This window comes from Trametes versicolor (assembly GCF_000271585.1).
Source record: "Trametes versicolor FP-101664 SS1 unplaced genomic scaffold TRAVEscaffold_4, whole genome shotgun sequence".
NCBI lineage: Eukaryota > Fungi > Basidiomycota > Agaricomycetes > Polyporales > Polyporaceae > Trametes > Trametes versicolor.
Window position 1 is genome coordinate 2,375,505 of NW_007360324.1, and position 14,126 is coordinate 2,389,630.

Consider the following 14,126-nt stretch of genomic DNA (forward strand, 5'->3'; position numbering starts at 1 on the left):
GTCCCTGCACGAGTACGAGCGAACTCCCCCCGATCTAGGGAGCATGGTTACATCGCGCGTCGTTCTGGAACATAGGCTCATGATCATCTCGTACGGTCTATTGCGGGGAGAGCTACACATCGCGTACCTCAGGTTCAACTGCCATGGGGAGCGATTGTAGGCTGGCATACCGCCGTGAACAGCAATTCATCTTCAAGCGTGTCGCGCTCCGATAAGTGAGGACGGCAGCTATGTCTTTCTCCGCCCCCAAAAACCGCGTGTCTTCAACAGAACTACATAGCCAGCTTGGTGATGCAACACTCACATAGCAGTGTTCGTACCAGTGCATCGTGTCATGGGTTCTGATGAGTATTCCGCGAACGATTGTGCAACGAGCAATGTCAGGGCGCAATTGGGCACCCCAAGGACTTGTGGGCTCACCCATGCTAAACAGATGGACGAAATCCTTTTATATGTGGCGTGGGGAAGCGACATAACTCGCCCAGGACTTCTGTAAGACTGACCCTGCGTCAAATCGTATTGGGAACACTGGAGACAACCGGTTCGCAGTGCGGCGGGGCAGGTATTGTTGGAAGATTCAGTAAGCTTCAGGATTTCGAGTAATGCGAATGAGAGAATCTGAGATATCTGGTTACGAAGCCGCGACGGCCTCTTGCTCGATTTGTTCCATGACCTCAACCGCTGCCTATATATAGCTTGAGTACCCTTGTCCTCAATCGACGCAAAATTGCATACCTTCGCCGCATCGATCACGTTCCTCCTCCACTGACCTTGACTGATATCGCGGAAAATAGCCTTCCAGTGCTGCCAGCGCTCCGGATGATAGCCATCCACGCCATCCCAGGTCCCTCCACTGCCCCCTGGACAGCCCCGGTTTGGAGGCCAATCCAGGTTCCCCTTCGGTCCCAGTATCTCGCGACATTCGAACATGCGCTTCCCCGCAACGCGCACCCAGAGCGCCGCGACCTCAAGGTCGAGCTCGACACTGGGTTGACCAACGTGAGACTGACTGGAGTCCGAAGGCAGCGAGTGTGGCTCTAGCGACATGCGCATCGTTGAGATCCCATAGAATGCGCAGTCCCAGACATCGAGCACCCAGAGGCGCGCCAGGAAGGCGTTCATGTTCAGCCATTTAAGCCGTGCATGGGCGCCCGTGCGCGATGCGGCTGAGTCGACAGGCGGGGCCCCAGAGAGAGCCGCGAGATACTCGGGGTCGCGCGCGACGGTCCTTCCGTTCTGGCCGTCAGGCTGAGGACCTGAAGTAACGATGAACGTCAATTTTGTATGTCTGAGAAGGCATGACGCACCATTCATGTTCTCTCGGGCGCAAAACCCGAAGACAGGGAGGTTCGCCCAGTCGAAGGGAGTGTCCCAAAGTGCCCAATCCTCCCGACCTCGGGACTTAATTTCGCAGAGGATACTGGCGAGGCGGTCGTGATAAGATGAATCTTCTTCGGCGAGCGTGATGAGGGCTCCCCAGACCTGCCAGAGGAACGTCTCCAGCCCGGGTGAGTCTGTATTATCGTCCCCTTGTGGTGTCTCTGGCGATTCTCGCACTGCTCTCCGACATAGGGATACAATCCGGTCGGCGATTTGCTCCGGTGAGAGTGTGGAGTCTTGGAGGGCTGCCCCGACTTCCACTGCGAAGGAAGGCACCTTGTTCGAAGACATGACGTGTACGGATGCGCGTCACGATCAAATCTGCTTGTTGGCACTCTCGCGGCTTGCTTGAGTGAACAAGTTAGAAGCAGAACGAGGTATGCTCTTTAGTATGCACTCACCACGTAGTAGATGTTGCAGACGTTGAAGAGCAAGCGCGTTCAGCCCCTGTGCAATGATCAGAGTTTATCAAGAGTAGATTAACTTGGAAGGTGGTTCAACGCATGCGCGTTCGTACGCCACGCGCCTGCTCGGCATCATCGAAGTGCACATGGTCCAGCAACAAACGTTCCATCGACCGCATCGATGGTATTGGATCCCAAAGCCGCCAGTCTGCTATATCCACCTTGCAGGGAAGACTGATCCCGTCCCGGCATAGATAACTCGTGGTAGTGACATGCAGAAGTACGGGAGCCCTCGTTGATCGCCAAGTCCAAGCAGATATAGCACCATACACCTCTCGAACACATTCATGGCTTTTCTCTTCGCCGGTCGGAAAAACCCTGTTTTTCGTAGGCCTGGGTTCAACAGCTATGTAGAGTGATCGAAGGCCAACATACCGCCATTAACGGCGACTTATCCTTAGGCGTCGCGTGGCCCACAATATAAACTGAGAACCGTTCTGCCACCTCATGCTCACTAACGGGAGCTTAGCCTCTTCTGATAGTCGACGACGACGGGTCATATTGTGCTCCTACTTAATCGGCTTGGTGCGCCGTATAAATTGCAGCAAGTTGCATAGGCCGGTGGCCCGTCTTAACGCTGGAAGCAAATGGGGTCAACAGGGTAGTACATTGAGCCGCAAATATATTGCTTACCTCGCCAGCGTCACTGGTTGCTGATGAGCCTGACCCCAAAGAGCTGTTGGGAGGCCCCGTGAGCATAACAGCAGACGAATCGTGTGAATGGAAGCGAAGACGTATGCAGATGCCTATAAAGACCGTCTGCGCCAGAAAAATCCTAAAAATGCCCCCATCATCTCACCCTCGTCGTCTGCTAGGCCATCGTCGTTGTCGCATGTGAGTGGAAGGAAAAAGAGCACTCGTGGTGGTGGTATGAGATGAAACGCACTGGGCTCTGACAACTTTGATGTCATGCATTACGCTCGATAACATTATCGGCGGCGGCTTAGAAACCCGTTAACTGATTCTAGCCTCTTTTTCAAACCGCTTCTGGCACAAAATTGCTCAACAAACCCTTTACTCCCCCCTCCAGGTCGTTGTATCGTCCGACTCCCAAGGGGCAACTAGGCCGGGTTTCAGCGACCTTCAAAACGTATGGATACGGACTCCGGACACTAGGGAGGCATTACTAGTACTCGTACCACGTAGCGTACTCGTCGTACTACGTAGCGTAATTAATATGCAGGATATACTCAGTGACTGAACTTCGTCCAAACGTGGTGCTCCTGAGTGCCGCTAGTGGACTCTCGATCGTGCCGCCGGGAGCCTCGTCCGTAGATTCGAAGTGAGCGCTCACAGTGCGCTCACTGGTCGAGCAGTATGGCGCTTAATCGCATGAAGCGTCGTAATAAGTAGTGGGCTCCCTTAACGCAAGCCTTTGTAGCACTCTCTCCCGTTTTGAGCTTCAATATCACATTCAGATATTAATTTGTATCTTGTGAAGTCTCCCAAGATGATGAGCCAAAATATCGAGGTGCGAGGAAGCAGTACGAGATCTCAAGGACTAGTGCTGTCGAAGAAATCATTTTTCAGGACCCCGGACACCTGAATGAGTGAGCTCCCCAGCTCGGCCTAGCTCGGCGGCCCGTTGCGTTCCTCCCCCCACCCAAGATTACCTTCGTCTGTCTAGGGGAAACAAGATCGTTGAACCGGCAATCCTTTTTCTCCTCCAATATGTCGGCTGAAGTGACAGCGACATTGGCCAGCATCTCACAACATGACGGAGGAATCAGCGACGAAAATGTTCGGGCGTTCTGCGAGCTCCTGGACCAGATGCGGGTCAGCATGGCCTCGACGAAGGACACGGTCAAGTCTCTGCGAGAAAAGTACGCCCATTGCCATCTCTCGACGTCCGTGATTCTAACACGCAGCATTTCAGACAGAGCAAAACATCGGAGCTCGACACGCGCAACGGGATCTCTCTGCTCTCGCTCAAACACCACATGATGCTCTCTTACCTCCAGTCCCTCAGCCTCATCACCGCTCGCCGCGCCATCGGACATTCGCTCGCAGACCGCTCCCCTCCCGACGCCCCATTCAGCGCGAAGGACCGTCCTGCTCGCGGTGCCGGCGCGGGCGACCGCGTCGACGCCACGATTGAAGCGCGCATAGTCCTCGAGAAAGTGAAGGTACTGGAGGGGCGTATGAAGTACCAGATCGACAAGCTCGTGCGCATCGCGGAGGAGGGCGACTCGGCGGACAAAAACATCATCAACGGTACGCATCCTCTCTCTTTTCGTACTAAACAAACCCACTCACGCGGCCGAGCAGACCCACTCGCGTTCCGCCCCAACCCGCAGGCCCTCATGGACCAAGGCTCCGAGGACGAGGACGAAGATGGCGCAGACACGCGCGGTGGGCAGCGCGACGGCGTCTACCGCCCGCCCAAGCTCGCGCCGATGCCCTACATCGAGTCGCGCAAGAACAAGGAGAAGGACCGCTCGCGCCGTGCGCCGGTGCCCTCCGCCCTCGCCAACCTGGCGCACCTCGACCCGTCTGCCCCGCACGCGGAGTCAACGTCTGGCCTCGGTAGTGTCCCCGCGCTGGCGTCTGGCCGCGCGCGCGAGCTGCAGCGTATGAACGAGTTCGAGGAGGAGAACTTCACGCGCCTGGTCATGAAGAAGAAAGAGTCGCGTCGCCGCGCGCTCGACGAGGCGGACCTCGCGCTTGGCGGGTCTGGCATGGCGTCTGGTCGTCGTGGGCGCGTCCCTGGGGTCGGGCTGGAGGACGAGTTTGGCGACATCCTCAAGTCGGTCGGCAGGACGCGGAGCGGGGCTCTTGGGGATGGGTATGAAGAGCTGCGGCAGAGGGGCAAGAAGGAGGGCGTGCTCGCCAGGTCAAGAGCACGCTCGGGGGACGACGCGTTCGAGGATATGGGCGAGGATGGACCGCGGCAGCGGAAGCGCAGCCGGTTCGAGAAGGAGGTCAAGGCGGTGAAGAAGAGGACTTCAACGAAAAGCAGAAGATAATACTTACCATCGTGTATTGTACTGTCTGTCTGCATCGTGTACTGCGTTTACACATACTTTTGCATTGCAACTACACTGCGCGACAACAATACGACGTATGATCTACAATGGCTCTAGTCGATACAAGGCACTCTTATACAACATTCGTTACGCCTTCTGCTTCGCCGTCCGTGATGCATCCCTATCGGTTTCGCCAGTTCTGGTGCATGAAGCCATGGCGGTTTTGCCCTTGAACGGGGAAGAAGGGTGGGGTCGCGATAGCGTTGAGCGGATACTGTCCCGGTCCCGGTCCATGCCCGAACGGCTGCTGCAAGAACGCACCCCGTCCCATGGCAATTTGCCCGGGCATAGGACTCGCGGCCCCCGATGGCGGCGCAGGAGAGTTCGCTGGCGCGCCCGCAGGAGCGGGTGGTTTGAAGTTCTGTATAGGCCATATTAGTCCGTTGCGCGTAACCGCTTCCTGGGGGAGAAAACCTACGTATTGCCGCCCCTCGCGATAGAGCTCCTCGAGCTTCTTGTCGAATGTGCCTTCCGCCTCGAACTGCAGGTGCACCTTGTACAGCTTTAGCGCGGAGAGCGCGTCCTCGATCGAGTCGTGCGTGTCCGTCTGGATGTTCTCCTTCAGCACGAACCAGGTGAGGAATCGCAGCGAGAGCCGACGATGACGGTGCTCGAGGTAGAACAGGTCAACGGTATCGATGACTTGTTCAGGCGGTACGAAGATGTCTAGTGCAGGACGTTCAGGTCCTAGAAGCTATTGAGCAAGAAGAGTGAACGCACTGATGATGCGGAAATCCTTCGACAGGCCGTGCCCTATGAAGATACAGCCGCTATCCACCAGCAGACGCAGCTTCTTGTACACCACTTTGAGCGGAGTAAGTGTATACCGCGATAGGTTCGGGTCCAGGTCCCCGACTGCGACATAGCCGTATTAGCAGGGTGCCCGCGCGCGACGCAAAACAACGTAAGCGTACACTTGATACCAGAAAACTCGGTCAGGTAGTCCACGATGATCTCGCTGGTGTGGATATGGTCGTCGATGAACGGCACGCCCTCCTTGGGACCGTCGCCACGAAGGACAGAGACGCGAGCCAGGGAAAGTCGCGCGGGTCGGATGACCTTCTTCGTGCCGTCCGAGCGGTACTCCGTCTCTTCCTGCTGCATCGAGACGAACTCCGCATCGATGGCGATGAGCGTCCCGGGTCGAGGAAGCTCCTCGTAACGTAGGTTATCGTGCTTGATGATACGAGGGTCCCGGTTACTATTGCATTGTCAGTAAGCCTGTCGCATGGGAGGTGCATGAACCTACACTGCGATGTTCGTGTCTCGGCATAGAATCGTGGGGTCCATCTTGTCCGGCAAACTATTGAAGTTTAGCCGCTGTCGGATGTCGACGCGTTCGAAGTACAGAACTGCCGGGACCTGTTGATACATGGTTCAGACAACGATCGCAGGGATAGCGAAGGTAGACGACTAACCTTCCAGTTGGACGGTACACTCAATACTTCTTCCTCAGTCATATTCTGAACAAGGAAGTCGTTGAATATGAACCACGGTTCGGGATCTTGCGATGCCTCCGCTTCGGGTACTGTCCCACTCGTTAGTCACATGAGGTACAGAGCAATCAAGTACCAACCTTTGACGAGGGCGACAAGATGCGAGTTCGCGTCCTTCGCCACGACCTGCACGACCATCGCCTGCAACCACACGCGTATTCGTCAGTCTCTAACCCACCACGCTGACCTGATACGCACCCTAAGCTCGTAAACGACGGATTCCGGGTCGTCCATGTTCTCCAGCTGCCCGCGCAGCTCAACTCGAGGCTTCAGGAACGTCTGGCGGCGCTGGTCGCGCCAGAATTTGTGCGTGTCCTCGTTATGCACAGCTGCGTTCACCGCTAGCACCGGAGGGAGGTCGCGCGAACGGATCGCACGCCGTGACTCGAACGTTGCGAACTGCTTGCACGTCTGGCATGTCGCTTTGTGTGTCGTCCTGCGAAGGAGCGAGTTGCGCAGGATGGACGCAAAGTCTGTCTCGTGTATTGGGTCGTTGGTTGGTTGCTAAAAGTAAGACTCATTGATCAGTCTCTGAATGTAACAGTGATATTATAAGGATGCTCGACGGACCTTGCGGACGGGGTAGATGAGGTCAATGAGGTGCGTCATGTTCTCCTTCTCGCGGATTGCGTTACAGCTCGCGCACACGATGACGTTCTTCGCGTCGATTCCTAGCAGCTGCGTGATCGGCGCGGGCGCAGGCGAATGCGGGTCCGCTGGGCCGGCATCTGGAAGTACGGCAGGGTTATGCGGGAACGAGTTGCCCTCCGTGCTCAAGCGGTCCACGAGGAAGCGGTGGAACATCTGGATCATGTGCGCATACGTGAGGTCCGCGCTCTCCCGCCCATAGTCGATGAGCTCGATTGCGTTGTGCACTGCGGCAGTCAATAAGAATCTTGGATGGGGGAAGCTAAAAGGCACTTACTCTGCGCTAGGACCCCGACAGTCTTGCAGAAGTTGCTCGCCTGGCAGTTGGTCCCGTGTGCGTCTTCGAGCATGCGCGCGACGAAGCCGATCTCACATAGCAGACAGTGTTCGTGCGGACAGTCCGTTGTGATGTGTGACTTCGCCAACCGTCGTATCGGCATCGTGTAATGCATAACCTGCACGATGGGATTTGTGTAGGAGTTGAGAATGTGCGTCTCAAGTCCGCTGAAGGTTGTTCTGTTGTAAAACCTATGCCATGATTTAGCAGTCTGACTGCCATGCATGTCGCCTGGCATGTCTTACCCAAAGTCGAAGTCTTCAACGCCGAACTTGGAGTACTCGATCTCCACTTTGCGGTAACACCTTGGGATCGTGTCCGGAGCGTACTCGTACGTCGGCGTGACCGGTTCGGACTGCGAACTAAGCATTGATACGACGCCATATTCGTGATTTCGATGCACCTACATCGGTATGCCGAGTCTTGCCACTCCTGAACCGCCCGCCCGCCTTCTTAGGCGCACTCGAGACAACGTTGCGTCTGCCCCGAAGTTCCTTCGGGAGCGTCGCATACGCTATCGAGTCATTGACCTTGATGGAATTCAAGACCTGCTGAGGAATCTTGGCAGGGGGCGGGAAGTACAGCGTCCTGGGTATGAGGTCCTTCGTCCACGACGAGAGGAGATCGGTGTTATAGAAGGGAACTCCGACAGAGCTTAGCGGACTGTAAGTCTGTTAGCACCGGATAAACGAACGAAGTGCACCACCTTACGTCGAGTCTGTCCATTCGATATCGGGAAGCGATTCAGCAGTGTCAGGCCAGTCGATGGGTTTCCCGTCAAATCCGTTGAAGGGCAGCATTGCATCCTCTTCCGCTGCAGACAACAAATGTACTGCACCGTCGGAGTCCCCGAACGCCATATATGCTTCGCTGGGAGATATCGCCACTGAGTTTATATAAGATGCCATGTCCAGCTGCGAGATAGTGAATTAGCGGATCTAGACGGGCTCAAACGTTTGGAACAAACCTGACAGAACTCGTTCGTGGAAGGGTTGGTCGTATCCACAATCTGGACAAGCCCTTGACTCGATGTGATGGCAAGGGTAGTGGCACGATTCGGAAATCGCGTAATAAACGCAGGGCCTGCTGAGAAGGGTATGGGCGGGAGGGGTTTGAGTGTCCGCAGGTCGTAAATCTTCACGAGAGGATCTTGGATGGGACGTCCTTGTCTGCTCCCTCTTAGTACACGCACACCATTGTTCGATGTCGAGCTCACCGTACGCCTAGCCCTATGGTATACAAAAGCGTCGAAGACGTCTCGATCCCCTGAATGCCGCTAATATGAGCCTTGACAGAGCTAGAGGCGACTGATCGACTGGTGAGATCGCGCGGGTCGTGTAGTCGAATCCAGCCGTCTGCATCGCCTGACACAAAGTACGACTGCGACGCGGTGTAATGCAAATGCGTCAGTATTGATGGTGCCGGCGTTCGCCTCATCACAGTGCCGGTTTGCGTGTTCAACAGGAGCAATTCCGGCGTAACGGTCGAGACTGCGATAGCGGACGAGTTTGCGGGCTTATTGGAGAACGTTGCGATTTGATCTCCCGGTCTGGGAACCAGCTAAAGCTTTATAGCAGAGATGGAGACCTATAGGATGCCTCACTTGGAATACCAGTTGTTCACGCCGCCCTTGCTCCAAGAACCGATTCCCTCGCTCGTGACGCCGCACGCCACCACGCTGGTGTCCGTCGCGAGAATCTTCTTCACGGCATAGTGACCCCCTACTGGATAGTGAACGCCCCGTAGTCCTTGAGGAGTGTAGTATGCGCAGACATGTCCCGAGTTTGTGCCTGACCACAATATGTCCGAGACCGGGTCGAACGAGAGCGCGGTGATGGGCTGCGGGGAGACATCCCTCTGATAGGTGAGCGATGGGATTTGGCGATACGCACTCGACATTTAACCCAACATACGCCGCCCCAGCCTGGAACCAAGCAGAGACAAGATGGTGGTGAGAAGCAGGAAGGGTCGGGCCACTGGGCGCTTCCACCAGTCCAAAGTTGCGGAGCGCCCGGGCCCGACTACTGCCAGTGGCACAGCTCCCTCTCCTCCTACCGACCATAGGGCGATGATATCAATCTGCTAAGTTCTCTAACTACTACTTACGACCAGAAGTCCTTATGATATCCTCTTGGTAGTTGAGGTTTTTTTGCGGTGTCACGCACCGCTGAATTTTGCCCATGCTCAAATAGCCAGTATAAAGTTCTTTTACAAATTGGAACCAGGTGAGTCCCTCTTTACGGCTCGTCAAAAGGCTTGGCATTAACGGGACAGCACTGCTTCAAACTGCCACACGGTGTTCCTCGGGATGGGCTTGCTGCCTTTAAGATGCTTGTGAATCTTGACGCAAGGATCAAGCGCCATGCCTGTTACCCCACCCATCGAGTTGGCCATCGCAGCCCTGCGGGACAAGACGCTTTCCGCCAAAGCCCTCGCCTTCAAGATTGTTGTTCAGTGCCGCAGGGCAGTGCAGCTCACCACAGCGGATGCGGTCACGAGCGGGCGCGCGGAAGGCGGGGACACACCGGGATTGGAAGGGTACTTGTGGAGCATCTGGGGCTGGCTCACCGAAGTCGCGATGAGGGATCCCTCGCGGCACGACTTCTTCGCAGGCGTGCTTGCCGCGGTCAAGGCGAAGTACAACCAAGACACCGACTGGGTTATCTGGGGGCAACCATTCGACTGGGCGAACCTGCCGCTCTGGGGCCCGACCGTCGCCGAGACCATGAATTGCGGTGCGTGATGTGTGTTCAGCGCGCCGCGCTCTGAGGCCGGCCGTTTTGAAGGCCGTACTGATGCGCTGTACCACAGGCCTGATCCCGATCCACGACGAGGAAGGAGTGGTGGTGTTGATTCAGCCATATGATGAGAAACTGGGCCAATCCATCCTCGCGGGTGACCCTGCTCCGGATACGCCGGAGGGGTGGGGGTGGGCCCGCGCCCGCACGAGATGGCTCAATTACAACGCGTTTCGCGCACGCCTTTGGGATCTGGCCGTCGACGAGGATCCGCACTGGGCGATGGTGATGGTCGCTAGGTACCTAGAACCGCTCTCGCTCCCAAAGGATGTCTGGCGGTCCAAGCCCGGCGATGCCACGTTTCCGCGTGAGCTGGGGATGGAAACAGGCATGACATGGTTGCGGGTCGCGGGCGCACGGATGTTTATGTGCCGCGAGGTCTGGGGTCGCGACTCGATTGCGGCCACCGGCGTGGGAGGCAGCCGGGGAACGTGGAAGAGCGTGTCTGGGTATCACCCTGACCGGTGGACGCATTGGAAGGACATCCTTCAGGCTCTTGTCGGGGGCGAGAAGGGCGAGTGGCGCACGAATGTGATAGAAGCGGCCAAGGTGAGCTTCACATTGCTAAGCCTGAGTGAATGGCATGGCTTACCGTATTCGCGGCCCGCTATAGTCGACGTTGGATGCCATGGAGAAAGCAGAGGTTGAGGCTCGCGGCCTGCAAAGTTGACTGGTAATCAGTACGTAGCGTTCGCTCACTCCCTTTGCCATGTTGGGCGGCGAGTCATAGATATCGCGTATAGTTTTTTGTCTTGCTCGGTATATACTGGGGTTGCCCGACATCGTCTTGGACGATCAGCTATACCGCCACCAGTGGTCGCTCTCGGGGTCGTCCTCCCAATGCCCTTCGCTGTGCGCAAATGTCAGTGCGTATACAGGGAAGAAACGTTGTCGCACGCACTTCTCCCATTGGTAATGAGGCATTAGCTCGAAGCCATGTCCGCTTGAATCGCCATAATCGACCTTGTCCCAATCCTTGCTGTCGGTTCGGAGGACGCGAATCGTGGCCCAGTGCGGAGCACTTTTCAGATCTGGTGACGGTACCAACATCCTGACTGTCCGCAAAGCGGGGGACAACATCGGCACCATTATATCCATGAGCGCGCGAAGGTTTCCCCGGTACGCATCCATCGACATGGGGTCGAAAAGCAGGCCACCGAAGCACCCCGTTATGAGTGTCGGAGAAGGCACAACGTCAAGATGGATCCGCAGCGTCTTGAGCCGCGTGAGCGGTGCCAATGCTCGTGCGACGCTCTGCGATGCAATTACTTAGCTGATAAGTTCGTGGTCCGATACTGCACGGTATGACATACCATGGCGCAGTCCTCCTGCGATTCTTCCGCATCTTGAGCGCGATACCGACGCAGTTGGAGAGTCTCGAGGTTTGGAAACGCAGTGGCGATGTACGCTAGTAGTGCGCCCTCTGCACCGTCGACGTGATAGTCAACACTAAAGGAGCGCGTAGAGGATGTAGGACAGTGGCGTAGAATCGCCAAGATCTCGGACGATGGCAAGGTTGAATTCGATCGTCCCGCATCATCATACGATTGTCGTCCGGCGCCCAAAGCGTGGCTGGTGTAAGGAGCGAAATCCTCCAAAGAGAGGCTCCGTAGAGACGACGGCAGGTGCGAGTAGAGCCGATCTTGAAGATTCGGATAGGTAACCGCAAGTTCCTCCAGAAGCGGTAGCGTTCGAGTGCGTGGCGGATCCACGTCCGGAGGCCATATGAGCACGCGATCTCCGCAACCTTCGAGGAGTGCGAGTGTGAACCGCAGGGAGCGGAGTTGAGGCATCTGCTCTAGAGCTCTGAGCAGAAGAGTAGAGCGCGTGGGGGCAGGCGCATCACCGTAGAGGCTCAACGACTGTAGACGAGGCCACTCCTCCCTTCTTAGCGTGTGGTAAGGCGCTATATCGCTCGAAAGTGAAAGGATTTCGAGCGAGCTACGTAGCTTGTCGAGGACGAACCCGAGAAGTTCGGCTTCCGCCGGATACGCGCGAGGGCCTGGGCGTACGTCTCGGATGGTGCACCGAAACGCGGTGAGAGGTGCAGGAGTGAAGGTAGGATCTTCGAAACACGCGTGGGGGGACTCGACAAGATGGTGGCGCAGATTGAACTCTCGCATGGAGGGAGCGGACAATGCAGTTCGCAGCGTGTTCCAGGAGACCATGTGCAGATACTTCGGGTTGGGTCTTGATGCCAGTGTCAGGCCATGCAGCTGCGGCGTGTCGTGCATGAGCTTTTCGAATGACGCGTCGCTGAAATTGTTGCAGAGACTGGGATATATGAGGTTCATATTCCATCTCAGAGCTTCGTCGGGATCTCCAACGTATCCACACCGATCCCAGAGTGTCAGGTGCCTAGAGCGTGCACGTAAGTTCACCGTCGCACACTTCAGACAGATATGATGATATACCTCACATGAGGACGAACCCACTCAGGAACATATGAGTCCAGATCTCCGGGCAGTCTGATCGTATTCATCCTGCCCGTATCCTGAAAGTGTGCGACCGCCGCTGGCATGCATAGAGCGCGAATCCAGCGGGAGGTCTGCGAGAACGCCCTTAGATCCTTCCAACCCTCAATTGCGCATAATATTTCGATTACGAGTAGTATAAGGTCTTCGTTGAGGCAGGGCATCGACCAGTGGGGGATACGAGGGGACACACGACGGTCGCGGTAAAGTCGACAAGATCGGTGTCTGCGCGCGCCCATAACTCATTTAAGCGCTGATCCGGCACTCACCGGCGCTCGGGCCGCACCGGAGCCAGCCAAACTTCAAGTTGGCCCGTCGTGCCGAATTCCCTCCTCCTCCTCCCATCTCCGTCGGTACACGCAAACAGTCTGCTCTGTTGGCACTATGACGGTACACGCGCCTGAAAACACCTAAGAGACCGACGGGCCCACCTCGTCGCTTGAGGCGTGGATACGGAGTAGTTGAAGCGCGGTGTCCAGACGGTTTTCGCGTTTACTGCTGTCCGCCGTGCGAGCCTCATAGTATACGCCGATGCACTGAAGTATTCTATGCCGCACAGACATGGCACTTGGTATTCTCCCAACTCGGCGAGATCCTTGCCCGAATTTTCTTCGACGCCTTGATACACGCTACGGCGTGTACGGCCTACTTCTCGTGCGGCGGTTTGGCCTCCCGGTTCTCACCCAGTAATCGGAAGGTGTGTATCGTTCCCGATATCTACAGCCCGTCGCTGCTCGTGCTAACAAACGCCGCGCAGAACCCCCATCTTCTTCCTCCCATCACCCTTAAGCGCGTTACTTCACTGCCGTAGAACGCCATCTCGCAGCTCGCAGTGTCGCCGGGATGTGAGGGCTATCATTCTTGCGTGCGATTATAAGTAGGTTAAGTAAGTATACGATACGTTACTGCGCTCACACGTACGTCGGCACGGGCGCCACGGAAAGCAAGATAATCCAGGCACCCGCAAGGGCATACACGGAAGGTTCTGTCGTCCAACTGGATGCGGGTGCGCGCAATACCCAGTATCAAGAAAGCCGAAGGAAGGTGAAGGAAAAAGACAGAGCCAGGTTTAGCGAGAACACCGGCTACTCTCATTTATAGTGCGCGAGTGTTGACGCGGACGGATGCATTGCAGAGTAAACTATAACGAGGTCCGCCGCAGACCCCGTGACCAGTAGTCCGCTATTCATCTTCTGTGGTGTTGAAGCTAATAAATCGACGTTCGCGAAGCTCACAGAAGCGGTGCCGCCGAAGAAGGCTGCACGATCGTCAGAAGAAACATCTGCAGCCGCCCTTGGCACCACTGCCCCGCCATCTGGCACAGCGGACGTGGATTTGTTCGAGGAAACAGCCCCTCTCGAGGTCGTTGGGATTGACTGGATTGAGTTAGGTTGCATCAATGTGTACAGGCTAGGTATGCGAGCACTTTCATGTCTCAAAGTACAACTAGTGTAGTGTATACTCACGCACATAATCAGGAAAAAGTAGACTGGTGTGTTAAGG

At 56.2% G+C, this 14,126-nt stretch overlaps 4 protein-coding genes across 4 annotated transcripts; 1 reads left to right on the plus strand and 3 right to left on the minus strand.

Annotated features, from left to right (window-relative positions):
• Positions 1-557: 557 nt before the first annotated feature.
• TRAVEDRAFT_165863 (uncharacterized protein) lies at positions 558-1,671 on the minus strand (the record flags this gene model as incomplete). Its single annotated transcript, XM_008038785.1, has 3 exons — positions 558-685; positions 736-1,256; positions 1,308-1,671. The coding sequence occupies 3 exons, from the start codon at positions 1,669-1,671 to the stop codon at positions 632-634; spliced, it is 939 nt and encodes a 312-aa protein (XP_008036976.1). The 3' UTR covers positions 558-631.
• Positions 1,672-3,446: 1,775 nt separating this feature from the next.
• TRAVEDRAFT_165868 (poly(A)-specific ribonuclease) lies at positions 3,447-9,299 on the minus strand. The gene is made up of 18 exons (XM_008038786.1): positions 8,955-9,299; positions 8,568-8,900; positions 8,319-8,520; positions 8,063-8,265; positions 7,759-8,014; positions 7,597-7,706; positions 7,292-7,542; positions 6,937-7,241; positions 6,565-6,870; positions 6,447-6,507; positions 6,289-6,398; positions 6,120-6,232; positions 5,785-6,071; positions 5,591-5,725; positions 5,289-5,536; positions 4,113-5,231; positions 3,721-4,058; positions 3,447-3,667 (listed from the first exon to the last, which is right to left on the minus strand). Exons 1-16 carry the CDS (start codon positions 9,248-9,250, stop codon positions 4,992-4,994), a joined length of 3,456 nt encoding a protein of 1,151 aa, XP_008036977.1. The 5' UTR covers positions 9,251-9,299; the 3' UTR covers positions 3,447-3,667; positions 3,721-4,058; positions 4,113-4,991.
• Positions 9,300-9,713: 414 nt separating this feature from the next.
• Positions 9,714-10,819, plus strand: TRAVEDRAFT_19370 (uncharacterized protein; the record flags this gene model as incomplete). Its single annotated transcript, XM_008037831.1, has 3 exons — positions 9,714-10,086; positions 10,163-10,698; positions 10,763-10,819. The coding sequence occupies 3 exons, from the start codon at positions 9,714-9,716 to the stop codon at positions 10,817-10,819; spliced, it is 966 nt and encodes a 321-aa protein (XP_008036022.1).
• A 125-nt stretch (positions 10,820-10,944) lies between these two features.
• TRAVEDRAFT_46034 (uncharacterized protein) lies at positions 10,945-12,594 on the minus strand (the record flags this gene model as incomplete). Its single annotated transcript, XM_008038149.1, has 4 exons — positions 10,945-10,999; positions 11,051-11,403; positions 11,463-12,507; positions 12,569-12,594. The coding sequence occupies 4 exons, from the start codon at positions 12,592-12,594 to the stop codon at positions 10,945-10,947; spliced, it is 1,479 nt and encodes a 492-aa protein (XP_008036340.1).
• Positions 12,595-14,126: the final 1,532 nt, after the last annotated feature.

What these genes read in the sequence shown, in the direction of transcription:
- TRAVEDRAFT_165868 (XM_008038786.1), bottom strand. Translation starts at nt 9,250, where the DNA reads ATGTCGAGTGCGTATCGCCAAATCCCATCGCTCACCTATCAGAGGGAT. An exon ending in ATCGAATGGACAGACTCGAC is followed by an intron (nt 8,015 to 8,062) that starts GTAAGGTGGTGC and finishes ACAGACTTACAG; the next exon opens with TCCGCTAAGCTCTGTCGGAG. An exon ending in TGTCGGGGTCCTAGCGCAGA is followed by an intron (nt 7,242 to 7,291) that starts GTAAGTGCCTTT and finishes TGACTGCCGCAG; the next exon opens with TGCACAACGCAATCGAGCTC.